Raw genomic sequence first — 26,501 nt, forward strand, 5'->3', positions numbered from 1 at the left:
TCAGCACTTGGGAACGTACTCAGCAGCCAGGTAATGCCACCCTGAGCCCTCTGTGCTAGAAACCTGAAAACCATTATGGGAGATGCTGGTGTTGTTTTGTGAGGCAAAGGCTCCCAGTGTTTTAATGGACACCCATCAGAGTGGGAATGTGATTTTCTTGCTGTCTTGCTTGCTTATATGAGGGCTCTTCCTGCCCTGTGCTGCTTTCCCTGAAAAGGGAAATCCACCTGGGATGAATGTGGATGTGGAGACTGTCTGGTGCTGATTAGGTTGGGCTGGCACAGCATGGGGTTTTGCAGCTTCAGAGCCCAAAACCTGAGGTTGCTCTGCACAGTTCCTGACAGAAAGCTGTTTCCCCTATCCTGGCAGATCTCGCTTTCCTCCCCACAGCTCTTACCAGATTCTTGATCCACTTGTTTGCTTGTCCTTGTGGGTCTATGTAGTGATTCCAGCGCAGGGAGAATCGGGTTATTACCCCATTCTCCACAGACAGGGCATCGTTGGGTAAACCAGCAATCTAACAGGGTAGAAAAAGTTGTTGGGACACCTGGTGAGGCACATAGGTGACCAGAGAGAAGCCCTAGCTGCCCTGGCCCCTGAGTGCTTCCAGTGGGTGGACAGGGTACCTGGTGGTGAAGGTACCTCTGCCAGCAGCCAAGCCAAGCCCTGGGATGGGGCTGTGCTCTGGGGTCAGGCTTGGGCAGGCTATGACCAGAGCTTGACTCTGGGCCTGGCGTTTGTGAAGGACAAGCCTTAGGACAGCTTCCAGTTCTGCAGTGTGGAGATACTCGGCCATTATCCATCTGCTTGGTGTGGGGGCCTGCCCTTTGGTCCAGGGGATCCTGGTGAATGGTGAGCTGACTGTTTTAATCTTTACTGGAGGCTCCTTCTTCCTCAAGTATTGTTTGGTTTGGGTTTTTTTGAAACTTGCCTGCCAGGAGCGGATTTCCACAGGGTCCCCAAGGGTGTTGATAAGGCTTGCATCCTCACTGTGGGGAATGTTGTTTTTGACCAGCTCCTCCATCCACTCCGTGGACAGTGCTGCACGGTAGTCTCCCTGCCATGAGAAACACCATCATAGCCTTTCTTTCAGTTGCAGCTAGTCTGTTGTGAGTATCTAAACCCTCCTGCTCCCATTCAAATGGGCTCTGTGCAGCCTCTTGCACAAGTGGAGAGAGATCCTGGAGGGATCTCGCACCCTTGTGTCTTAGTCCTTTCTCCCTGGCCAGGACAGCAGAGCTGTAAACTGAGTGCTGACCACTGCACACTTACTGTGAAAGGGCCCAGGTAGGCCACAAAGCCAGCTGCAACCAGCACATCCCCAGAGCTGTTGTTGATTTTGTCATCCAGGCTCTCCACAGTGTCCTGCCAGCGCACCTTCTCATCAGCCAAGCTGTTGATGAGCTGTGGGATAAGTTGCACATGTGAGAGCTACTGTGAGGTCTAATCTTGTGTCCTGGACCTGCTGCTCTCTGGGTAATGCTGCAGGTGACCTTGGTGACCAGAGGTTGGGGTGGCCATGTTCTGAATTCTGTTTGACTTTAAGCACTCAGTACTGGGGTTACTAGGCTGCTTTCAGATGTCCTGGAGACCCATTGTAAACTGAGGAAACTGTGCATAGGACAGCAGCTTTTAACACCAGTGCCTGGCTAGTTTAATTTGCCAGTCTTGTTGAGCTGCTGAGATTAGGCCAGGTAGCTTCAGCCTAGGATTGTCATGAGCTGCAGGCACATGGATGTTTTCACCACTGTGCTGCTTGATCTGAAATTGAGTTGCCTGTCATAAGCAGGCAGAACCTAGCTCTGTCCCTCACCACATCGGCACGGGCCAGTCTCTCCAGACACTGCTCACACTTCCTCTCCAGCTCCTCCTTATTGGCTTTGCAGGCCTCGTACTTGGCTTGCAGCATGGCAATGCCATCTTCAACCTCCTTCAGGCGTTGCTTAGCTTCGTCAAGGATCAGTTGGGTGGCACGCAGGTCCTCCTCTGCCTCCCGCAAGGCTTGCTGGGGAGATGCACAAGGAAACAGTGTTGGGGATGTGGTCAGGCTCTTCCCCCAAAAGCCAGAGATCTTGAGCAAGAGTTGGTTTTTCCATAACAGTGCTTGCTGGTAAGTGCTAGCTACTGATATCTCAATATCTCAGTCAATCCAATCCCTGGATGACACAGGCATTATGTCCTGACCTGCAGGATGTAGGGATTCCCAGCATCTCCTGCACAAGGGAGCTGCCAGTACTGTGTTCCCAAACACCAAAAGCAACTGGGTCACACAGTTTCTTACCCGCTTGGGCTCCACGACCTTGGCCACAAAGTGGTATTTGTGCATGGCACGCACCCACTGGCAGATGGAGGTACAGGCTTTAGAGACCTTGGCGATGGCAGCCGGCTGAAACTCGTCATTGTCAATGTAGGGCTGGATGGCCTTGATCACACTGTCTGGAATATTGTCCTGCAAAGAACAGGGGGAGAGAAAGAGACTCTCCTCAGCCAGATCTCTAGCATGCTCATTACTGATTTCCTAAGAGTTTCCCCAGAGGCAGCAGCACCCCGGGACCTGGTAGGATGGTCAAGGCATCACACTGGAGCAAAAAGAATCAGATGACTGCATGTTGAGGTCTGGGAGCCACAACTGTGGAACTGGGTAAATCCCTTCTCATACCACTTCTATCTAGCTCCTCCCCACAAAAGAGCACAGGGACAGAATGTGACGACTTGTGTGTCTGGGTCCCATTGCAATGAAGTGCACCCAACTCACATGAGGGCTTCCAGGCCAAATACACCCTTGTCCTTGGTGGTGCTGAAGGGTGCTGCCCACAAGGAGCTCAACTTATTACTGCTGTGAGAAGGATGTCTGTGAAGCAATACCTGATCACAGTCACAGCTTCTTTCTGTCACTACTTACCTTATCATAATCATAGAGGCTGTTCAGGAACTGCACTGGGTCCTGGAGAAGGGCCCTGCCTGGCTCCCAGTAATCATCCACCTTGGTGCCTATCTTTTCTCCTGCCACCTTTTTGGGCTTTTTTCCATGCATAATGCAGACAGCTTCAATCACAATCTTCACGCCAGGGGGAGGCCGCTGCAGGGCTCGTACCTGCAAAACCCAAATGGAAAACAGTGGGTTAACCTGATTCTCTGGGAGGTGGGGTGCTCATTGCTCTCTCAGCTGGGCCAGAGGAGACTGGGACTGGAGGCAGGACACTTCAAGGATGCAATACACAGGCAAGAAGGACAGGGGGATTTGAAGGGAAAGCTGGTTGTCAGAAAGGGCAAGGAGCAAACTAAACATAGGCTGAAAAAGCTTGCTCTGCTACTCTAATAGGTGTGTCCCTATGGGCTGAATATGTCTTGGCAAAGGAGATAAATCTGTATGGCCCTAGGGAGAAGGCTGTATGGAAACTGGACACAGGCAGGCTTTCTCCCTTGTTCCATGGGCTCTCATTTGTTTTGTACCCCACCGCAGCAATGAGCTGGTCTTCAGCACTTGTGGAGGGACTGCTTGAGTCTCCCCTCAAGCAGGCACCTAGGAGTGCTGCTGCAGCACCCTTGAGATGACTGTGGGTGTCAGGACCCCTGAGGATGATTCCTGCTTTTTCCCTCCTAGTGCTGACCACCCTTGCCATGTTCAGCCGGAGGTATTCCGAGGCCTTCCCAATGGACACTGTCAACAGAGCAGCAGACTTTATGGCAAAGCTGAGGCTGATCTACCCCCACGCAGACACCCTCTGTGAGAGGGATTTTGAGTGGCTCTTTGACTGCCCTGAGACACAGCAGTTCCTCGAGTGGTTCTGCAGCACGGTGGGCAAGGAGAACGTGCTGAGCCCAGCTGAAGTGGAGGCCTATGAGGCCCTCCTGGCTGCAGGCAAACCCATCTTGGAGGGTGATGCCTTGGAGGAGGCCCTGCAGATGTCCTGCCAGGTCCCACAGCTCCCCAGCTCAATAGTGGATGAGGGGCCCTCTCAAGAGGCCCTGCAGCAGGAGCTTCAGGAGCTGAGGCACTATCGTGACTGCCAGCTCTGGAGGTACAGGAAGCTGTTGGCTTGGACGAACAAGCTGCAGCAGGAGCAGAAGTATTTGGAGGAGCAGGAGAAATTGGTGAAGCAGGAGTTGAGGGTGGCTCATATGGACTTAAAAGCAAAGATCTTCAAAACCAGAACTGTCTTGAGCCAGGTCAGCAAGGCTGCAAAGCAGGTGTCAGAGTGTCCTGGGGACATGGGGATGGGCCAGCTGCCAACACTGCTGTGCCAGATAGATCTTGCTCCTTACCTGGAGCAAGAACAACAGGCCACTGATGCATTTGAGAGCTTCATCCAGCAGCTCTTACCAGAGAATGTTCAGGCTCCAGATGTTTGGGAAGCAAGTGCACAGGGAGAGAGCAGTCTGAGGGAAGGGCTGGAGGCTGAGACACAAATGGACTCATACTGCGAAATACCAGAAGAAAGAAAAGGAGCTCCTTATCAAGAATGCACAAAGACACTGCGGGAGGGGGCACGAGCAAGCTGGGGGAAATTGGTCCAAGGCTCAGAGGCAGAGCTCCTAGTGGAGGGAGGGAATAAGAAAGACATGTTGAGCATGGAGAGTGAGAAGAGAGATGGCAGCCAGGAAGTCACAGAGAGAAGGGGCACCAAGAAAACATCAATGCCAAAAAGTCTTGGGATTGATGAAGATGAGCTGCTGGAGGACCAAGAGAGCTTCTGGAAGGAGCTGGGCCGAATTAAGACAGCATATATCTGTGCCCGGAGGGAGGTTATAGTCACAGCAGCACAAGTGGAAGGTGCCCAAGCTGCACTGGAGTGGGCCCAGAGGACTCTGGAAGCTCCTGAGGATAATCAGGTATGGCCAGTGCCCCCATTCCTCCACCATCCTATGTGGCAGGGTCTGCATGTCCCTGCTGCTGACCCCTGGAGCACAGCTGACAAGGTGGGAGGGGGTGGCAGAGCCAGGCAGCCAGTGTCAGCAGGCTGTTTGTGTCCCCCTGCCCAGCAGGCTGTCGAGGCTAAGCTCCAGGGCCAGGCTGCCGCGCTGCAGAGGCAGCTCCGCGCCCTGCGCCTGGACATCGCGCAGACCCTGACGCACCAGCTGCCGCCCCTGCTGAAGGCAGAGGCACGCCGCTTTTGCCTGCCCATCCTGCACAAGCACTACAGCCTGCAAGTTGCCCGCCTCCAGAACACTGCCAGGAGGCAGGAGGAGGCGGCTGCGTGGCTGCTGAGCCAGCACAGCCGCCTGGACCTGCTGGAGCTCCAGCTGGAACGGGAGAGAAAGGAGCTGGAACAGAAGGCTGCTTGGCTGGAGAAGATCGAAACTGTCACGAGGGAATCCCAGACCAGGCTGCGGAAGCAGAAGATCTACTCCAGAGATGCCAGGCCCTCCCAGAAGGGTCATCCACACAAATGGATAGACCCCAAAGACCTCACTGCTGTACGGTAAGGGCTGGGGGGTCTGAGCTTGAAGAACAAACTAGGTGTGGGGACAATGGCACAGGAATGGCCAAGACCCAAGCTACCAGGTAGACTAGCAGTGCTCTTCTGCCAGTGCAGAGCCATTGTGACCCCATGGTGGCATGAAATGCCCCAGATCTGCTTCTTTCTGGCTGGCTTGGACTGATGAAGTAAACTATGGGCTTGGAGAATGGAATGAGTACAGAGAATAGAAGTTTTGTCTAGATTATTAAGGTAGAGAGTCTAGAGGCAAGTCCTCAGCCATGGAGAAGGGGTACTGAGCCACAAGAAACCACAAGCTGCTTAGAGCAAAACCTTTCTTTGACTAGGTGTCCTGCATTGACTGGGTCTTCTCAGTCTTCCCCAATAGTTTTGGAGTAGCTGGTGCTGGTGTCTGCCAAAAAGAAATCACACACTGGCTCTTGAGCCAGCCTGCTCCTTTATGGTGCTCTTCCCAGAGCTCCATGACATGGGATACCCACCAGGAGTGGCTGTCTCCTCATTGCTGACACGCATCCATTTGCATCCCAGTCTTACAGTGCACAACAGCCTCAGAGCCCTGCTCTTGCTCAGTACTGGTGCTGTACTCACAGCTCTGGCTGGCTGTCCCCTCTTGCAGGCTCTGGGACATGCTGATGGGGAAAGATCAGAAGAAGCAGCAGCCCTTCCGCAGCTATGCAGCCTTGGCAGCCAAGTGCTCCCAGCTGGTTCAGGACAAGAGGGCACTGGAAGCCCAGCTGCAAGCTCCTATGCCCCAGGTGTCAGCCCTGGAGTCCTCCATGGAAGTGCTCTATCACCAACTGTACAACAGCTCCAACCAGCTGCAGGTCTCCTTGCCGGTAAGGAAGCACTCCTCCTCCCCTGGGCCTTGCTGGGTGGCAGCAGGTGAGCACTGGGGGCCCTCTGCCATCCTCCCTGGGTGCAGGGGGGATGCCTCGCTGCCTCTCAGCCACAGAGGGAGGGGAGGTTGGCCTGATCCTTGCCTTGCCCCCAAAACCCTCAGTGAGGCACCGGCTGGCTATGGGACAAAAAGGTGATTCTCACTGTGTCTCAAATGTGCTGTTCAGTATTGAGAATGGGGTGCCTTAGCCAAGGTGTCCCAGTAAGCCACCTCTGCTCCTTGGACTGGGAGGGTTTGGAGGCCAGAGCTGGGTGGGCAGTTTGTTTCTGGAGGGCTGAGCTGTTCCACAGGTATTAGGAAAATCCCCTTATTTCTCCACGTTCACATGAGTTTGGGCTCTGTCCCTTAGGAGATCTCTGAGCTGATGCAGCAATTGATCACCATGGAGGATGACCTGTACCAAAAGCTGACAGACCTCCTGAGTGACTTGGAGGTCAAGCGCAGGTCTCTGGAGAACCCCATCCTGCAGGCAGAGCGCAACCTCTATGTGCATTTTTACTGCAATGAGGAGCGGCTGAGAGAGATGGTGGAGGAGCTGGAGAAGCAGACACCAGCCTCCTCCAAGGGACCCCCGAGGGAGGAGGGTGTAGATGCAGACATCAGCCTCCTCCAAGGGACCCCCAAGGTGTAGGTCAAAGGCATCCTTGCTGCCTGCCACAGTAGTGGTGTCCTCTTTTGGTTGGTCTGGGTCCCTAATTCTGGTCTGGGAGACAACTGTGGTGTCTCTGCTCCAGTGACAGATTACTTGGGTCATGACCTGGCAGCTGGATTTAAAAGAAACTAGGAGCTTAATCCTTAAATACAGAGTTTCTGGGGGCTGGTGTAGATGATGTGTAAGAAATTGATGCATCTTGTGGCATTGGGAGCCTTGGATAGACAAGACACTTGTGCCAGTTCTACAAAGGGATGGGTGCTGGAGGCAAGTGGACCAACACTGTCTGTATCTTTCCCCACTTTCTGAGGAAAGGGGTTTTGTGTGTTTTTGGGAGAATAAAAAGTCTGTTACTCACAAATGCAGAGCAATAAGCCTGTCCCTGTGTGGCAAAATCTGTACTTATTGAGTGTGCTGCCTTGGCTGTCATGCTTGCAGGCTCAGAATCACCCTTCTTTCTCTCACTAGCCTATTTCAAGCCAGTATTCCTTTAACTCAGCCTGCTGCTTCTTCTCTGTCTGTGATGGATCCCTTTTCAAAGAGCCTGCAGGTTCAGGGTGCTGCCAGCTCTGTCCCTGTGTTGCACAGTCAGTACTTGGGGTTGCTTGGTGGTAGCTGCTGCCTACCCCTGTGGACAAGCATGTGGGGTGAGCCCTCCCCCACAGCATCTCCAGGACATGCTAGAAACACCCAGAGGCCATTTACTGCCTTTCAATTTGCATTGGTGAGAAGCTGCATGGGCAGCTGCCCAGAGTGAGCCCAGGGGGGTGGATGGATGGATGAAAAGGCTGGGGATGTTGCAAGCCTATTGAAAGGCAGTTGCTGCAAAGGGAGATGCTGTCCTTGACCAGACCCAGCTCTGCCACCTTCTCCCTTGACACAGTTACCTCTGTAACATCATTTCTGTTGAGGTTCTTCAGGCTGGCAAGAGCAGCATCCAGGGCTGGGAGGGCTTCAGCCAAGTCCTTCTGAGCATCATCTGCAATGGCTTGGGCTGTCTGAGCTTTCTCATTAGCCTTTGCCTCCTCAGCCTGCACAGCACTTCTTGTCTCTTCAGCCACAGCTGTGTCCACCTGCAACATCAGAGACAGCCTCAGAAGCATGCTGGAGGCAGAGCTTGGCTTGGCACTGCTAGGAAAGGATCACAACTGTCCTGGCAGCTTGTGTGTCTTCTTCCAGCAGACCTCAGGGACCTAACTGCTGCAGGGGATGCCCTTCCTGCACCATACTGGGAGAAGGTTTTTGTCAGCCTGTATAAACCATCCACAAGCTCTGGCTGTGCCTGAAATGATGTTAGTCTTGCAGGGATTAGCTGCTCTGCCCATTTGCCTATTGGCACAAGTAGAGGATGCAGAGGGTTGCAAATTTGTTGTAGGGAGATGGAGGAATGTGAAGATATGCTTAGGGCTTTGTTTCTAGAACTGTCACTTCTGCATACCCCAAGGGTTAAAACACTACCAGGAAGCATAAAGGAAATGTGGAATATAGCCAAATCCTTATCTGCTGTGTGGGAATTTAGGTGATTGCAGAGTCTTTCCACTCTGCAGGCAGAGCTGTATTATGTTAGTGTCCCTGTTCTCTGTCCCAGTGTGGCCACCCCACAGTAGGAGATAGGCAGGGAGGAACACAGGAGAGAAGGCAGTGACAGCTAACACAGAACAGTTCCCTCTTCTGAAGTGGCATGAGTGACTGTGCAATGGCCTTTGAGGTTTGGGGGGCAGGCTGCAGCTGGATCAGCTCCCTGGGATGGGATGTGGAGGAATGATCCTGTTCAACAATGAGTCTGGCTTAGAGCTGCTCAGGGCACCTCAGGACTGTTGCTAGACTGTGCTTTCAAGGGCCTGGGAGCTCGGCTGACTGACCCTGGCTGGTGCTTTCAAACAGGGGTATGTAACAAATGGTGCTCACCAGCAGCAGAGCAGGACCCCAGCAGGAGGCAGTTTTAGCTGTCAGTGCAGCTCTGCACAAATATCTGCCATGCCAATCTGAGGTGCTTTTAGCTCTGATCAAGCAGGATTTTGCACAATCTCTGCCAGGCCCCTCCAGCCCGTGTCCAGTCCAGTCTGAGCAGCCAGAGTTAGTGCAGGGCTGCCCAGCAGGTACCTTTATCTGTTCTATGGTTGCCTCGGTGTCCTTGGCTGCCTGTGCCAGGAGAGGGCGGGAGGACTCCAGCTCCTCCTGCATCTTCGCTACATCCTCTGCTGTTCGCAGGAGCTGTGGGAGCAAAGCAGAGTTAAGGGCAGGGGCAGCAGCCATGGAAAGCCCTAGAACAGGGCTGTGCTACTCTGGGGCGTGCTCCCTGCCAAGCGTTGGGCTGCCCAAAGCACAGGTCTTGCCCTGGTTCCTGCTTAAGCAACAATCTGACACTGTTGTGTGCTTATAAATAGTAGTCCTAATGTTGCCTGCACATGTTAGGCGTTACTTCATAAGCTTGTGGCGATGAGGCAGCAGAATAATGTTTCTGTTAGAGGGCTTTCAATTACAAGGTTAATAAGGAGCATCCTAAGAGCTGAGCTACACAGAGGTCTGTGGTCCCCAAGGACTGGGGATCATTATTCTTTTAGAGCTGTTACAGACTACTCAGACCTTCAGACAGCCTGGCCCTGGCAGAAGGCATAGTTCTCACTTGCTTTAGCCTGAGTTTTTTCCTGTTACACAGGACATGTGTAGGACATCTCAATGCATCTCTGCAGCTGCAAATACACTGCTCAGAGGGTGGCCTCACTGCATAAGGGGTAGCCCCAAAATTTTCCTGGGTATGAGGGACAAACCTTGTCTAGCCCACTTTGCATCCTGTTCTTGGCTGTCTTCAGTTCCTGTTGCTTCTTTCCAATGAGGGACCTGAAGATGCTGAGGAACTCCAGATAGCTTTTGGGAGTGACATAATTGTGTCTGCCCAGTTGTGCTAGGAACAACTGGCACTTCTTTGCCACACTCTGGTGGATTGCTACACATACTTGAATCTACAAGGAGAAAGGAAAGGAAACCAAGGAAATAAACATTCAGTACAGAACATGTGAAAGGCAAATCTATGTGATGCTCATAGAGAGCAAAAGGGGCTTGTGAAGAACCAAGCTATACAGTCACAGCACAATTCATGTGTGTGTGGGGGCTTTAGTGCCACAGAGGGCTGACAAATGGCTCAGCCCATTTCAAGGCATACAGAAGCTATGCAGCTCTGCATTTGAATGATCCTGCCATGGAACATTTCTGCTGCAGGGTAGGACACTTGTGAAGGCGTGCCCTGCATCTGTTGTCTTGGTGTATGCAGAGACACAGCACACCGAGCACATGGGAGCAGAGTATTCTCGTGTGTGGCACGTACCATCCCATCCATATCGTCATTACCGCTGCCAAGGAGTGGGAGTTCACTCAGGAAGGAGGAGGCAACGCTCTGCAGGGCTTCAGCAGGCCACTCATTGAACCAGTCGATGGTACAGCAGTTCACAAGGGAGGGGAACTGCCTCAAGCGTGCACGGAACACTTCTCCGATCGGGCTGAGGGCGAGGTGTGCAGAGAAGATGTGTTACAGCTGGCACTACATACAAGGACAAAGTATCTTTCCTTCTACAGAACCACCCTGATACTTTGTGGAGCAAGAGGGACAGGAATACACCCAGGGAAGGAGGGAAAAGGGGAATGACAGTTCAGGCAGTGAGCTGCATGCCCAAAGGTGCATGTCTGAGCTCATTCCTTGGCTTGGGATATTCTGGAAGTATTAAGATGGTAGTAGGGTGATGTTTTATGGGTCTCTCTCTAGGGACAAACTTAAGGGATCAAAAAATAAATGTGCTCTGAAGTTTATTTCAAGCAGGTGTGTGCAGAGATCACACCACCAAACCATAACCACAGCCCTGATTTTTCTACTTGTTCTTGCACTGAGAATGCCCTGTACCTTCTGGTATCCCTCCTGCAAAGGAGCAAGCTGGTTATGGACTATGCATTGGATTAATGAGTAAACATGGTGCAACTGAGCCCCAAATTAAAGCAAGATATGTATGTAACAAATGGCTCAATGGTGTAGACAGGAGGAGTAACCTTGTGTTTCATCTGAATCACACATATTAATACTCTTGAAAAATTCAAACTTCATCTTGAGACCAACAAAGAGTAAAAAATAAAAAAAAGAAAATCTAGTCCTAGGGGAAGGTGTTATGCAAACCATACTCCTATTCTCCCTCCTTCTCCAAAGGCCGGGGCTTGGAAATAAAGATCCCATTGCACAGTGATGAAAGGCAAAGGATAAAGAAGGAATAACTAGCATTAAAAGCATGGAGCTGTAGGCCTGAAGTGTACCTCATGCACAGGACCATGTGGATATTGCTGCGAACCCGTGCTGTGTATGCAGCCATCAAATTGGCTTTGGTGGGCTGCTGCCCCAGATCTCGAACAATAGGCTTCATAGCTGTCATGATCTGGTCTTGGTCTTCGGGATTGTAAATGTTGGGAATGTCACCAGAGTTGAGCAAGTTGTTGATATCTTCGAGGAAAGACTCATTTTTAATCTAAGTAGATGGTAAAAAAAAAAAAAAAAAAAAAAAAAAGCAATTTCTTATCTTAAGTCAGAAGACACTCATGTCTCACATGCCATGGAGATAATTTCTGCATAAATACAGCCCTCAGCCTCAGTTATGAGAAAGAGTTTTTGTAATGATTTGGCTCCAGAAAGGCACATCCTGATTCTTGTCCAGCACTTCCAATTAAACAGCCATATTTCAGGGGTGAGGGGGTGTGTTTGAGAACAAACATCCTTCTGCCCATTCCCTGTCTCCTTACAGACAAATTGAGCTCAGGCTCTTGCTCCCTGCCTCTGCAGCCAGACCCCAGACACCTTGGTTGCTCCAGGTCTTTGTTCCTCCAGCACAGAACACTTCATTATTAAAATAAAACTTATCAATGTGGGAGACAGGGTAATTATAGGGATGTGTCACAGGCTGTGGGACGATCTCCCTCCAGTGCTACATTCACCTCTCCACCTTTGCTACATCAGAAATACACAGCATCCATCTCCTTGACTAAATTCACCCTCTTGGGCCCCTGTGCTCCCACATATGCTTCTCACTGCAGGAAAAAGGCTGCAAGAACAAGTAGCATTTGACTGATGCTCATCTCACTGCTTAGGGCTCTGCCACAAGGGAATGGTTCCTATGATAATGAAGGCAGTAAAAAAGCCTATGGGGAACATAACTGTGATTCCAGAAGTGGAAATTGGCCTACTCATTAGCAAGTTACAGTTTACAGCCAGCATTATCCTGTAGGGACCAGCAGGCGTAAGGTCCTAAATTGACTCTCTTTTTGAAAAGGAAAAGAATCATTTTACTTAGGACTTCTAATAACAGTGCCCAATAGTGCTTAGTTTCAGACAGCTAAAATCTGTGTACCCACCAAACCTTTGGGTGGAGCTGAAAGAAGCTTCCTTGAGCAAGAGAAGAATCCACCCACTCACACACAGCTCTACAGACCCTCTAGCAATAAATGCACCACCTCTAGTTTCCCTGGGGCTATTTTATAAGATATGGGCTACTGAAGAAATACAAGTTGTGTCTGGTTTTGTCAAGTTCCTTAATACTCTGTAGGGGAATTTATTGAGCTTAGAGATGTGTTTCTGACTCCTTTTGAGATGGAATCCACCATGCTAATAGTCCTGTACCTGTGTGTCTACAAATAGGAAGGTCTTGGGTAGACTTTGAAGGCCTGCCTTCATCATGACCTTCCTCACATCATCTCGCCATTCTGTCATGCCATAATTTTTGGACAGTTCAATCTGGAAACATTCATTTTCTGCCCTGAAGGAAAAAGAAGCCTGTGGAGTTACATCAAATTAAAACATTCTCTTCTGTCAATTCCCAGTATGACTTGTAGACTCAGAGTGAAAGGACTCAAGCAAGTTCTTCTCTTACAGTGAGTCCCGAGCACATGCTTGTCCTTGTGCACCAAGGACAGCCACCAACCCAGGAGCAGGTTTTACACAAAGCAGAGATACCTGAGCTAGCCAGAAACCCAGTGCAGCTGTGCATGTTAACTGAGTCCTAGCTCTTGACTCATTAGAGGAGTCAGCAGCCAGAAAAACATGTAACTGGCAGTGGGAAGGGCAGAAAAAGAGATTCTCTGAAGGCAGGCCCAATGGAGCTGCTCCCCTTCACATGCACAGGTGGGAGTGCATTACTTACATGTGAGATGCCAGTCTGGTGAGAGACTGTCTCCCACTTCCCCCAACACCCAGCAGAAGAGCATTCCCCGGAGCCTGCCGCAGGATCCGGCTGATTCGGCAGATGTGCTGGATCGCATCCATGAACAGCACAAGCTTCAGCTCTGGGGTGTTGCTTTGATTGTACTCCTCCAGGTAGTCCTCAATCACCAGCTTCAGCTGTGGGCAGAAACACTCAGTTGTGGCTACTAGATAAAAGCAGTTGTGTGTGTGTGTGTGTGGGGTTTCTGTCTGCTGGCACAGACAGGAGTAGGGAAGGGCAGAGCCTGGTGCTTAACAGAGTCTGGGAGCAGCTCTCCTCTGGGCTCCTAAGGAACTGCCATTGGATGAGCTGAATTTAGTTAGTGGTGGTGGCAGCAGCTGCTCAATGGTGACCTTAAACTAACTCAGGCAAATGACTACACTCTGCCGTTCCCAGCTGTGCTGTTTGCAAAATAAAAGAGCTTATAGCTGCCTGATCCATACTGCTCCAGGGCCTCCCTCTGGGTTAGTTTCCTTGCTCTATAGCTGACCACTGTCTGCTGCTGAATCCTGTGGTTAGGATTCTGGCTGGAAAGCACAGGTGCTGGGGAAGAAAGCAACACTGGCTGTAGATGAGTAAAGGAGCACACTCCTCTCCCAGGCCAGCCATCACATGGAATAGCTGCAGGAGCAGTTTCTCTTGCCCTTCCCAGGGCTCTCTTCAACAGCACCCTCAGGCCAGAGAAGGAGATGAAGCATGAAGACATCTGGGATTGGATCCTACCCTCTCAGCAATCTCACTGTGAAGCTGGGAAACTAATACCAGCTGGAATTCACACAATGCTGAGATCCCTGCCCAGATGCCAAAGTCCTGTGTGCATCAGTGGGGACTGTGCAGCTGCCTCTATGTCTGGCTGCCTCAGCTGTGCTCACCTCGGTGGGGGACGGGCCTACCTACTCTGCAAAAGGGGTTGGAATACTCAGTTAATTACCAGCCCTTGTCACACAGCTATCACAAGAGGAGACACAACAGAATAATCATCTTTTTCTGATAATGAGTGCAAAACGCACCACTCATTGCCTTTGCTTAATTACCACTATCCAAGTACTCCCAGTATCTTCTCCAACAGGGAGTCTGGCAGTAACATTAATTACTTGTAAAGGTCAATTGTGAAGTCTTTAATGGCAAAAAGTAGTATTGTTTGGGGGTAATGTGCCATTTCTTTCCAGCAAATTTCACTTTTCAGTCCCAAGTGTGACTCATTTGGGAGATTTGGCATAGCAGGCTGCCTCCAGGATTGCAATGCAGAGACAGCTTGTTCCACCTCAACTGCCCATCACAACAAATACAGCCACTATTCATATATGTGGTAGGATTTCACAGGAGAGCCCTGGGATGGCTTGTAGTTTCAGACCCCTCTAATTAAAGCACCACTATTGTTACTATTACTGTCTTCCTTTGTTTGTAGAAGACTGGGAAGATGTGAATGTGATTCCCAGGGTCCTTACCTTATCCTGGCTGTCGATTGCTTGGTATACTTTGACATTGGCACCTGGCTCCATGAAGTCTCCAAACAGAACTGGCTGTGTGGGAATGACCTCCTCAAAAGTGGTGCCAAACTCCTCCATCTTCTTCATCATTAGGTTGTCAAACCAGGTCCGGTCCTCGTCACTGACCAAGCGATCACGGAAGACTCGGCAGCTCTCGTGGTACCACAATCTCAGCAGGTGCTCTTTGTTCTGGTAGGAAACCCCAGCAAAACAGCCCCCGTGAGAGAAGCAGGGAAGTGTTAGGAGCATTGCTGTCAGCAAAGCTGGTTCCTACCCAGCATGTGGCCAGCTCCACTCCAGTTACAAGGCAACTGGAGCGGAGAGAGAACTGGGCGGAGGAAGCTGCTTTCCCTTCTCCTCTCAGAAACAACTCTTGTCAAAACAGCTGCTTTGCAGAGAGCTCATTACAGCATCACTTTATCCCCCTCTATTTGTCCATATGTCGAGCTTTTTTGAGAGACTTAAATTTTGTGTTCTTTGTTCTTATCTTTCACCAGTTTGATTTAGTTTGTACAGTTTTCTTGTGTGTTTTTTGAAAGATCCTTTTATTTGCTGATAGCACAGAACCTACAGTATTTTGGGTCCTAAGTAATTCCTGTAATAATTCAGTCTCTACTAGCCAGACTGGAGCCACAGCAAGGTTCTCAGGAGAGCTGAAGGGGCAGAAGCAAGTAATAGGACAACACCTCTGCCCCTACTTGGTCCCTGTCTGATCCCCCATGTCTCCATCCAGCCCTGAATGGGCGGGCTGTGTCCTACTGACTCCCTGTGGCCACTCACCTGCTTCCATGCCAATGAAGGACTGTGATGAAGAGGGCATCTGCCTGCTACTAGTACCAGGCAATAGCCAAAGGGGAGGCCACCACATCTCTTGAGCAATATCACAATGCATCTTCAATGGGAAATTGAAGCCTGTTTGCAGGCCTGTTTGAGTTTGCAGGCCTGTGAATGAGGCCTCAACTAGAACATTTCAGTCACTCGTGGTGTCCCTCAGGGGTCTGTGCCAGGGCCAGTTCTATTTAATATTTTTATTGATGACATGGATGAGGGTATTGAGTAAATTAGTAAATTTGCAGACAACACTAAGCTGGGAGTGTGTGTCTATTTGCTGGAGGGTAGGAGGGCTCTGCAGAGAGACATGGAATGGTTGGATAGATGGGCAGAGTCTAATAGGATGAAGTTTAATAAGTCCAAGTGCCGAGTCCTAAATTTTGGCCATAATAACTGCTGCAGCGTTACGGGCTGGGGACAGTGTGGCTGGACAGTGCCCCGGCAGAAAGGGACCTGGGGGCACTGGTCAGCAGCTGACTGAACATGAGCCAGCAGCATGACTGAACATGGCAGCCAAGAAAGCCAATGGCACCTGGCCTGTATCAGGAATAGTGTGGCCAGCAGGAGCAGGGAGGTCATTCTTCCCCTGTACTTGGCACTGGTGAGGGCACATCTCGAGTGCTGTGTCCCGTTCTGGCCCCTCAGTTTGGGAAGGACGTTGAGATGCTTGAGCGTGTCCAGAGGAGGGCAACAAGGCTGGTGAGGGGTTTGGAACACAAACCCTGTGAGGAATGACTGAAGGAGCTGGGGGTGTTCAGCCTGGAGAAAAGGAGACTCAGAGGTGACCTTATCACTCTACAAATTCCTGAAAGGTGGCTGCAGTCAGGTGGGGTTGGTCTCTTTCTCCAGGCAGCAACTGACAGAACAAGAGGACACAGTCTTAAGCTGTGCCAAGGAAAATACAGGTTGGATATTAGGAAAAAGTTTTTTACGGTAAGGGTGATAAAGTTCTGGAATGGTCTGCCTGGGAGGTGGTGGAGTCACCATCCCTGGATGTGTTTAAAAGAAGACTGGATGTGGCACTTGGTGCCATGGTTCAGTTGAGGTGTTGGGGCATGGGTTGGACTTGATGATCTTGAAGGTCTCTTCCAACCTAGTGATTCTATGATTCTGTGATTTCTGGTCTTGCCCTGGGTGGCAGGGCTGTGCTGATGGGAAGACTCACCTCGACTTTGCCAGGCTCAGCCATGAGCATGCCCTGGAACACCTTTGAGAGGTCTCTCAGGTTGAAGGTGTAATGTGACTTCGCTGGCGTGGGCAGCAGCTGGGATGTGATGGTCATATACACGGAGATCGTGGCATTGACTAAGGGCTCGTTCAAGTCCTTCACTGCATCTGCTCCCGCTGCAGAGACAGAAGTAGTTGGAGAGGATGTCAAGATGGTAACTCTGGGCTGAGAAGGTCCTTGCAGCGCAGGAAGGTGGAACTGAGTGGCAGAGGTGCTGGCTAGCACTTGGGCAGGAACACACTTTTTTCTGCTTTTTTCTGAGAGACAGTGAGGGACCTGTCCAAGCACCTGCTCACTGCAGAGGACAGCACCTGCTCACTGCAGTGGACAGCTGCCAATGGGTTTATGAACTAATGTGAACCAGATTTAGAGGTGGAAGAATGCTGTGATGTGAAGACTTCATGCCCCCCAAGAACAGAGGAGGTACTGCCAGACAGGTAATTGATGCCTACCTGAAATATTCCAGACAGGTTTTCCTTCTCCTTCCTTGCACTCCTGCAGTGAAATCTCAGCTACTTTTAAGCTAGAAGGTGTGAGTGCCCTCTTAGCTAAACCCCCTGCAATTCATTATGCTCAGCAAATGCAAAGCCACTGAGGAATAATTTCTTATGCAATAGTCTGGCAAAATTTAAACACAGCTGCCAGTTTTACAGCATAATTATTTTTTTCTCCCAATGAAGTTTATTACAAAAACTCCTGGAGAAGTAGAACCCTGTGACACCCCAGCATTTTGCACTTTTTTGCATTTTTTCAAAAATCCTTTAATTTCTTTCTAAATCACAGCTAGATGTTTCAGTGTGCCCCTGAGATCACAGTCAGGTAGTGGTGCTTGTGAATATTGCAAGCACTCAGAGAGCTCTGCTTTGCTTCTCCCATAGCTGACTATTCTCACTCCTTTCTACTGGCAGATTTGCAGATGAGGGCATATTTGCAAAGATGATCCTCAATTCCCACCCTGTCAAGCATAAGAGGACTCATTTCACTCCAAATGAACCCATTTTTCATGGTGGCTGTAGCACCATGCCCAGATCCACCCTGCTCAGCTGTCCACAGGCTGCAGCAGATGGAGAGTAACAGAAGGCTCTGCTTCCACAGAAGGCTGTTGTCTGGACAAGTGTCTGTCTGCTGAAAGCACAGGTAAGCTGTGCCATGCTGTGCTCACCAGCTTGTTCTGTTCACAGTCTCTCTCATCTTTCTGCTCTTACTTACGCACTGGATTTCTGTAACTTTTTTCTCCTAGGTATCCATCTAGAAAAAGACAAAAAGATTAGTTCCAGCTTTACCTGCTGGGGTTAAGAACATCTGCATCACCCATTGCAAACAAAATCCTCTTTGAAAGGCCCAGGCTAAAGGATAACATATTGCAACTGTGAAAACCAAAGCTGAAGTTTGCTGATTTGCACCAGCAGAGTTTGGCCCTGAAACTAAATAGGGTATGAGCTCTCTGTTTGCTAAGCCTCATAAAACACTTTCCCTAAAGCATCTTCCAGTGACTACTGCAAGTTCCAGCTTTCAACACTTTGATGAGATCATCAATATTAATTGCTCCCCTTCCAAACTCCACTGTCATCAAAGTGACTTTGAACATAAGGAGAATGTGGCAGTTTTCTACAGGACTTACCCATCCAGCTGCCAAGGATGGTGGAGAAGATCTTCCTCTTGCTGCTCTCATCCATCTCGGTGAAGGAGAGGTAGTTGAAATGGCGAGTGAGGCGTGGAGTGACAGGATTCCTTCCCCCTCCAGGAGGTCCCATGGCACAGACAAAATTAATATCTACCAGCTTCTTAAAAGTACCTTTGAGAGTGCAAAATCAGGAATGAGTGCTGAGTTGTAGCTAAAAACCCTCACCATAAATCTCCATGGCAGGTACACATATCTAACAGGCCAACTCTTGCCAAGAGCTCTGGCCAAGGATCTGGGTCATACCGATCTGCTTCCGGTCGTACCAGCCCTGGTGGTCCATCCACTGCCGCAGCAGCTCGATGGGAGGCTGAGCTCCATACTGCTCCAGCATGGGCATGTTCAAGTCATCAATAAAAAATATGAAATACCGACCAACTGGAGGCCCAAACACTCCCTTCCGCCTGCAAGGACAGAACCCGTGTCAGGACACAGGAAATGTACTTCTAACTTGATTCAAATTAGTGTTTTTTTTTTTCCTCTGGATGCTTCCTGAGTCAACAGTTTCAGCTGTTTTTTTACACTTGATACACTCCTTTGTAAGGACCTTTGCATGGAAAATATCTGGAGCAATGCTTGAGGCACTGGCTTCTCTCCAAGTGAAATTTTGTCTACCTATCCACAATGCCAAGGAGTAAATGGGTGCAATTAAAAGCAAAGCTTGAGCCCATGACCCTGTTGGAACCTTCAAACCAGTCACTGACCAGGGAGGTGAAATGGAAGCTGTTTACTGTGGGGAGTGGGATTGCGGGTGGGCAGCCACATTTTCTCCCTTCATCGCTTTCTGTAAAGATCCCACACCAGGGTTTGCAAACACCTGTGCTGTGAAATGTAGTATTTCTGGAAAAACTAGAATTGGAGCAACTTTTACCGACCATCACTAATCCTTCTCACTTTCTTGTCATTATAACAAGCTATTATTGGCTCTCACAATCCCAGCTCAGATGTTCTGTGTGTCCTACATGTTATCCACAGCTATACATGCTCAGGGCCCCATCAGGTCTTGGTCTGAAACGAAATAGCCAAGCTGATAGAAACACTGAGCTCAGGGATACTGCCTTTGCACACACACAAAGGAATCTTGCCTCTTATCCAGTTTGCTGTCGATGAGATCCTGGGTTTGGTTAGAAGAGGTGCGTGCTGAAAACATCAGGAAGTGGGTGATGTATTTATTAGGCAAGTTCTTCAAGAGCTTGTCAGCAATTGTGAGAGTCTTCCCTGTGCCAGTGGGACCAATGCAAAGAACCTAGAAGCACAATCAGCAATGCAGCACAATCATAGGCAAGCAGCCTGTGTTTCCCAGAACTCTGACACTGGCTGAAGGAAATGCAGATTACTGCTCTTTTAGGCATTTGAAGGTTGGGAGAGGACTCTTGGACTTGCTTCTTCAATAAGGTCAGTTACCCAATACCAAAATCTCTTGGTGTGGATGGAATCCAACCAGAGAAGTACAAAGTGGAACTGTACGAAATAGGTAAAGAGGGATGGTGATGGGCTACCTAGAAATTTCTGCATTTTGATTGAACAACTGAGTGTTGATATCCCTTTGGGGTGCTGGCACGGTGCCTGGGGACCAAATGGATAACTCTTAGTGCTTAAGCACAGATTTGGAGCACAGAAATACAAATCCATAGAAGAGGGACATAATCCTATACTATTAGGTAGCTGTTAAATTCTGCGAGAAGAAGAGGTTGAATCAAAAATTCAAAAACAAGGCTGGGCACGTACTGGCTTATAGTTGGTGAGCAACAGCTCCAGCAGATAGGCCATTCGGACCGTGTTCATCGTGGGCACAATAACATCACAGAAGTTGGTGTCTGGAACCATGGTGAACTTTGCTGTGGCATCCAGCCACACCTCCCAGTGTACCTGAAAGATTGGAATCTGCTTAGAGGGGGCATCTATTCCTTCTAAGAAAAGGAAAACTATTTCTGCTATTTTCCCTGTCACTGCTTCCTATGTAATAGCTTGGATTCTGATGAGAAATTCAGGCTTCCAACCCCTCTGTTCAGTCTTGCCACCCTTACCTTTCTGTATGGAAATGCTGGGAGTGTTTGACTCGTTATTTTTGGGAGGGAGACTGAGACTTAGAGATCATTGCCCCAGCAGCAACACACCTGCCCTCCCTTCTGAGAACTGGGATCAAAGCAGGATGGAGCACTTGTGATATCTGCAAGAACAGGAATTCTACCCATGGCAGAGGGCCAAAGGGGGCTTATCTGGGCTCCTGTCCTCCCATTCCATGCCATCACCCCTGTTGCACTCAGAGGCACATGAGGTTTTCTACTTGTACAAGATACGGATCTCTTGTGCTAGATTGAAGCTGCAGATGAGCCTCCCAGAGGCCACTATACAAATGAGACAGAGCTTCTGCCTGGGCTGTGCTGGAGAATACAGCAGGAAGCCTACATTCCTGACCACCCCATGTGGCCTTCCCACAGAGATCACACTTCTGTTAAGCACCTGACACTCCTGTAGGGTTCTTTGTTTCATTTCAGGAAGGGGAAGCATTTTCCCTCCTTTTTAAATTCCTTTTAGCCCAGTGTCTGGTGACTGTCAGTCAAGATGACCCTGACATGCCCTACACTGCTGTCTCTTATGAAAAAGATGGAATATTTATCTGCCCTGCTGCTGTTCCAGACCCTGCTGCACATAGCTCTTCTGCTGTTGTTCACTGCTTTCTAACACAGACAGATCTATCCATATGAGCTTCTCCCTCTCCTCCAGCAGCCACACCTGTGCCACCTCCCACTTTTCTGAGCACTGACAGAGACACACAGGTCGCAACTGACCAGCTCTTGGCTCAGCTTTGAAAGATCTGGTTCACAGCTCTGAAGGCAAGAAACTGCCTTCTTGATTCAATGAAAAGGTTAATTTTGGTTTAAACATTCCTGTTTGCTTTCTACAGGCCTTTCTTCTTTGTCCTTGATGAGAAAATTCTTCCAAATCCTCTAGGACTATGTTGTTTCCTGGTCCCTCCTCCTAAATTACCCAGCTTGGAATTAAAAATTAAATATTTTACCTCTTTAGGGACTTCTTCATCCAGATCTTCTTCAGTACTGCTAAGCCCAGCATCATCCAGTTTATAGTCATAAACCAGTCCCTCTTCTGGGAAGAGTAACCGGACCTGTGAGAATAAAGCTGTGGTGAACCTGGCTGCCACTCAGCTGAATTCACAGGAGGATATGCTCTACTTCAAGGAAGACTTTACTAATGGTATGCTACCCAGGCCAGGGGGCTCAGGTGTCTCCCAGAACTTCCAGCTCCAGGTGGCCCTTTGAGAGAGTGGCATACCAGATGCAAACAGGAAGTCCATCCAAAGCCTCCAGGCATTCAGCTCTGATTCCCATTCCTCACTACTAATTCCTCTATAATTAGAGAAGATCTGTTTTTCCTTTACTCACCCTTTCCTTTGCCATCTTCTTCCTGAGCCATGAGCTAAAGGCCTCACGACCTAGGGAATCTCCAGTAGCACCCACACTCCAGATCAAGGCAAATATAAACCAAGGTTCAATCAGCTCTCCCATACGAGCAATCTTCTCCCGGGGAATTGTCTTAAGTCCCTTAGAACCAGAGACAAGCAGAAGAAAAATTCTCAGGTATAATTACAGCACACAACCCCCAGACTCTTCTTAATTTGCTCATAATTCTATTCAGCTTCTATGCAGTTTTTTCTAGACAGTTTTTCACAGGCCTTGTTAATATATTATGTGGATTAAAATTTGTTGTTTCATTGGTGTACTTGAGAGACTCTCTTTGCTGAACTAATGTCACTCAACTGGAGAGGGGAGAAGAATTTAGTCTTGGGTTTTTAATTTGAAATTTGTCCAGCCTTCTTCAATACTAATTCTCAAAGGACCTGCAATCTGAAGTGCATCACTGCTCAGCTCTGATCTCTGCTTTCCCCTCATTCTTCAATTCCCTCTGCTATAAATAAAAGTGAACCTCTGCCCTCCAGCCTGGTAGGCATGGAGCTTATCTTGTGTTCCTTCAGCGGACAGAGCATAATCCTTCCAGGTTTACCTGTGATTTGCTGGATGCTGTATTACCTTCTGCCACGTAGATGAGCTACAGAATGACCTTTCTGCACCAGCATCTTGTTCTCTGGTGACTAACCCTTTCCATGACTTAGCATCCTTAAGAGTTACAGACACAAGTAACAGTGATAGAGGTAGCAAAATCTACCTTAATGGGAATGAAAGGCTGATACAAACATTCCAAGAGCACGAGGAGGCTCATTGTGAGGTTACCATCTGTAGAAGCAATTATCTCCTTCACAGAGCTTCGTAAAAAGTCGATGGCCTCCTGGAAAGACAGGCAGGAACAACTCAGTGTTACCATCCAGCACAGCTGCCTTTGGTTTTACCTCCTTGTGTTTCTCCATCCTGTTATGTTTAGCAGGGAGACTGTGACTGAGAATGCTGCCATTTCCAACTGCATCCCAAGTACCACCATTTTTACTGGAGAAAAGCAAGAGAGGCCCCTTGGTTCAGTCTTAACACCAAGAAACCTCTGGGCCTCCGTCTTGGTTCTGTGCAACACTTATGTGCATTTTGTGCTATCAGTGCTGTTAAATAGTTTGCTCCCTTTAGAGCCTTCCTTTGTAGCTCCAGGTTCTTCATTAAAATAATGGCTTATCAGCAGAGTAAAAATAACAAGACTTGTTTGTACAACCTTCTCCCTGGAGGTACTCCACTCTAAGCTACGGAACTGCACTAGGGATGGTTTTGTCCAGAAGATAATTTTAAAATGAAATAAAACCAACTATAATGACCAATAAGACTTAGTCACATCTACAGAGATCAGTGAGTAACCTCTATTAAAGCCACAAAATTCACAGAGACGTTTCCATGATAGATATTATGCTGGTAGGAAATGTTCCCACAATGGCCTTGACAAGTCTGGGCTGGTTGATGTTCAAGATGACATGGAAAGGCTGGAAGAGAACAGTAGCTCACCTGGAGGAATCTCTTGAAGAGAGATGCCAGCTGCTGTGCGAAGCGCTGCATGACATCTGGCATATTTTTCAGCCAGCATTCAATGAAAGGCTCCAGCCCCAAAATGCTGGGTTCCAGGTAAACCATGCCACAGCGGGAGACTGTGGCAGGGGAAGCAACAGCCAAATCCTGGACTTCAAACATCATGGTCATGCTCTGGAAATTAGAAAAGAAAGGATAAGGACCTGTTCAGTTTTGATACGTATTTCAGTGCAGGGAGGAAGGAGTACAGACAACAGGCAGCAAAAGTGGGAGGGATCAATCACCTCTGTCATCTTGATGATTTCCCCTGAGCTGAGACACAGCTTCTTATTGTCATCAAGTACAGTGTTCATGTTCTCAATCCACAAAGCATCCACTGGCCCATCAAACATGTACCACTTCTTGCTGGAGTCAGTGGCCACTGTTCCCCGACGCATGAGTGTGGAAAAGATCCCATCTGTCCTGAAAGGCAGGAGGAAGGCAGGGCTTGGCCCATTCTGGTTTTGCTGAAATAAATGGCCAAGTTCCCACCACAAAAGGCAATCTTATCCTGCTTCATGTGTCTCCCTTATCCATGAGCTGCAGAAAGGTCCACCTAATTTTTAATTTTTTTGTTACTGAGACACATCTCAGCCTGAGTGACACCACAAAACAATTTCTTTGGGCATCAGGATTTGGAATTCATGTCATTTAACTATAAGACACGTCAAGCTTCCCTTTAACATCTCTGTCCTTAGTGAAGAGTAAAGAGGCCTTGGTAGCATCCAGTTCAGGTCACAGGTAGATTATCTGCTCTCTGGAGGTGCCTCTTTTTCTCTTTTTCTCAAGGTTAAAAGGATAAATCCAGTCTAAAGAGCATGACCCTACCCTCTTTATAACTGAACTTCCCCATCCTCAACTGACTGTGAACCTGGGTGGTGCTGGAGCTGGTGACCAGGAGAGCAGACACAAGGAATGCTGGCTGTTGACAGCAAGAATTTAATCTGTACATGGAAACCTTCAGCACAGTCTCCATTCAGACCCTTGACTTGACTCCTGCTATTAAATAATTATTTGTTATTTTTATAGTACTAGTGAATTCCAGGGTATTGTTACTAAAATCAAGGGAAAACAGTCTGTTCTAAAGCTCAGCTGATGAAAGCAGATGGATTTGTCTGTAAATATATTTTACACAACTGTTGTATTTTTCTCTTTTGTCACATTGACATGCCCGTGTAGAGTCCCATCATAAATAAACTGTTGAGCTTAATTGGAGTTCCTATAAAATGTCCTTCAGTAAATATGTACCAGATCCTAAACTGGGAAGCTCTGGTCACAGCATCAGTAATGTTTACTGGCTTGTACTTTTCCCAGAGCTAGGTAGTTTAATCTCTGTTTAGTTTCCCTCATTTTACAGAACACAGTCTTTAGCTTTGCCCTGAGACAAGTGCTGGCTGACAGGGCAAAGGGAGATTCACATTGCTTCTCACATCCTAGCTTATGGGTAAAGTGAGCTGCAAAGTCAACCTCAGGTCACATACGGAAACACACGCAGTAGGACCAGGCTATAAAGAGGGCAAGTGGCCTATTGGTTCTTGTTTCCAAACCATGTAAGCAAGCAGGAGCCCTGGCAACAGGAATGAAATTCCTCTTTATGCCTCAAAGTCATTCCTCATCACTCAAGGATACCAGAGTATTTATACAGAACAATTCAAGTGCATAGTACAGAGGTCACTTTTCTTCAGAAGCAAAGCAAGCGTTTTTAAGCTGCTGTATCTTAGGAGCAGGGGCATGTGCTCCAAAGCTATTGAATTATTGTTCTGCAGTTAATGCTGTGAGCTGAGCTGCAGGAACTGTCTGGGCATGTGCTGGCAGACGGGCCAAGTGCACAATGAGGGATGTCAGCTTAAATCGCCGTGACTGGCTATTGTAGCTTGGTAGGGATAAGGACTTGATCGCTTCTGGTTTTATGCCACCACCCCAAACGGTTCTCAGCCTTGGAGAGAAGACGCTCAAGACCAGAAAAGTGTTTTCTGTCTGGAAGAAAGGAAAGAAGGTTTTGTACTTTACCATTCATGCGTTAGCAAGTTGAACTCTCCATAAAGCTGGCCCATTGTGATGGATTTGGGATTCAGTACAAAGTAGCGGACTGCTTCGTAATTCCCACCACTGGCTGCAGGCTGACCTTTCAGTGATGTCATTGCAGCTGCCAGGACTTCATAACTCTACAAGTGCAGGACAGCCAGAGAGTTAACTGCCATGGCTCCAGAGTGATAAAGTCACTTGCTCTCACAGCAACTGCATTCAAATGCAGTGAGAAAAGAGACATAGTAAAGGGTAACATCATTGTACAAAGATGACTGGCTGAAATAAAAGCACAGAAATTAAGCACTCTGTATGCTGTGGAGAAGGAAGTTAGATCTTCTGTGCAAGAGGCCTGAAGCACCTAGAAAGGTCGAAGTATGTCTCAGTCTTAGAAATGTGCAGCAGAACTAATGAGCCTCAGTCTAATCTCACAGCTCAAAAAAGAACCAGTAATATACCTCCCATGGCTATAAATATTACAAACAGGCAATATCTTTGTGCCCTGACTTCTATCTGGGAGGAGCTTTAAAAGCCAGTAGGGGTCTTCTGTGAAACTTAACCCACTGCATCACTAGGTAGGTGATGGTTTGCTGGGGCCAGCACACTGTCTCACCCATACCTTTGTCTTCCCAGAACCTGTTGGTCCCACCAGCATCAGGCCATGACGAACTACGGTGGTCTCGTACAGCTGGATGCATTTAGTCACAAAACCTGTACAGGAAGATGATGCAGAGTGGGTCTGGGAATACATCTCTTTCCTAGGGCAGCATGCCTAAAAGCCCAGGTCCAGAGGGAGCTTGTGGAGAGCCTTTCCCCTCACCATCAACATCCTTCAGATTTGCCTGGAGGCAGGATTTTCGGATGGCTTCTTCCAGGATGCCATAATCAACAGGTGTTTCTTTGATATTCGGAAATAAATCTGAGACAATACCATTGAAGAGCTTGAGGTCATCCTGCAGGAATTTGGGTACATTGGCATCCCTAATAGCTCGCAGGCAGATCAGTTC

The 26,501-nt window shown here is 48.7% G+C and overlaps 2 protein-coding genes across 2 annotated transcripts in view; one reads left to right on the forward strand and one right to left on the reverse strand.

Annotated features, from left to right (window-relative positions):
• The window catches only part of DNAH1 (dynein axonemal heavy chain 1), a 72,141-nt gene that overhangs the window by 8,523 nt on the left and 37,117 nt on the right, over positions 1 to 26,501 (reverse strand). Inside the window, exons 34-61 of the mRNA XM_030283147.4 lie at positions 26,315 to 26,501; positions 26,114 to 26,205; positions 25,480 to 25,634; positions 23,715 to 23,892; positions 23,410 to 23,604; positions 22,637 to 22,756; positions 21,856 to 22,014; positions 21,474 to 21,578; positions 20,180 to 20,320; positions 19,537 to 19,697; positions 18,698 to 18,855; positions 18,392 to 18,565; positions 17,980 to 18,018; positions 16,708 to 16,886; positions 14,670 to 14,900; positions 13,162 to 13,358; positions 12,642 to 12,777; positions 11,288 to 11,496; positions 10,317 to 10,488; positions 9,763 to 9,954; positions 9,095 to 9,205; positions 7,879 to 8,064; positions 2,903 to 3,094; positions 2,282 to 2,449; positions 1,814 to 2,005; positions 1,273 to 1,404; positions 932 to 1,057; positions 398 to 517 (exon numbers count right to left, since the gene is read on the reverse strand). Coding sequence (XP_030139007.4) covers positions 398 to 517; positions 932 to 1,057; positions 1,273 to 1,404; positions 1,814 to 2,005; positions 2,282 to 2,449; positions 2,903 to 3,094; positions 7,879 to 8,064; positions 9,095 to 9,205; positions 9,763 to 9,954; positions 10,317 to 10,488; positions 11,288 to 11,496; positions 12,642 to 12,777; positions 13,162 to 13,358; positions 14,670 to 14,900; positions 16,708 to 16,886; positions 17,980 to 18,018; positions 18,392 to 18,565; positions 18,698 to 18,855; positions 19,537 to 19,697; positions 20,180 to 20,320; positions 21,474 to 21,578; positions 21,856 to 22,014; positions 22,637 to 22,756; positions 23,410 to 23,604; positions 23,715 to 23,892; positions 25,480 to 25,634; positions 26,114 to 26,205; positions 26,315 to 26,501 — 4,407 coding nt within the window. The remainder of the gene's footprint in view (positions 1 to 397; positions 518 to 931; positions 1,058 to 1,272; positions 1,405 to 1,813; positions 2,006 to 2,281; positions 2,450 to 2,902; positions 3,095 to 7,878; positions 8,065 to 9,094; positions 9,206 to 9,762; positions 9,955 to 10,316; positions 10,489 to 11,287; positions 11,497 to 12,641; positions 12,778 to 13,161; positions 13,359 to 14,669; positions 14,901 to 16,707; positions 16,887 to 17,979; positions 18,019 to 18,391; positions 18,566 to 18,697; positions 18,856 to 19,536; positions 19,698 to 20,179; positions 20,321 to 21,473; positions 21,579 to 21,855; positions 22,015 to 22,636; positions 22,757 to 23,409; positions 23,605 to 23,714; positions 23,893 to 25,479; positions 25,635 to 26,113; positions 26,206 to 26,314) is intronic.
• Positions 3 to 7,349, forward strand: LOC116808873 (HAUS augmin-like complex subunit 3). Its single transcript, XM_072934846.1, has 5 exons — positions 3 to 30; positions 3,605 to 4,833; positions 4,987 to 5,423; positions 6,058 to 6,277; positions 6,689 to 7,349. The coding sequence occupies exons 2-5, from the start codon at positions 3,622 to 3,624 to the stop codon at positions 6,968 to 6,970; spliced, it is 2,151 nt and encodes a 716-aa protein (XP_072790947.1). The 5' UTR covers positions 3 to 30; positions 3,605 to 3,621; the 3' UTR covers positions 6,971 to 7,349.

This window comes from Taeniopygia guttata, chromosome 12, assembly GCF_048771995.1.
Source record: "Taeniopygia guttata chromosome 12, bTaeGut7.mat, whole genome shotgun sequence".
In the NCBI taxonomy this organism is placed as follows: Eukaryota; Metazoa; Chordata; class Aves; order Passeriformes; family Estrildidae; genus Taeniopygia; species Taeniopygia guttata.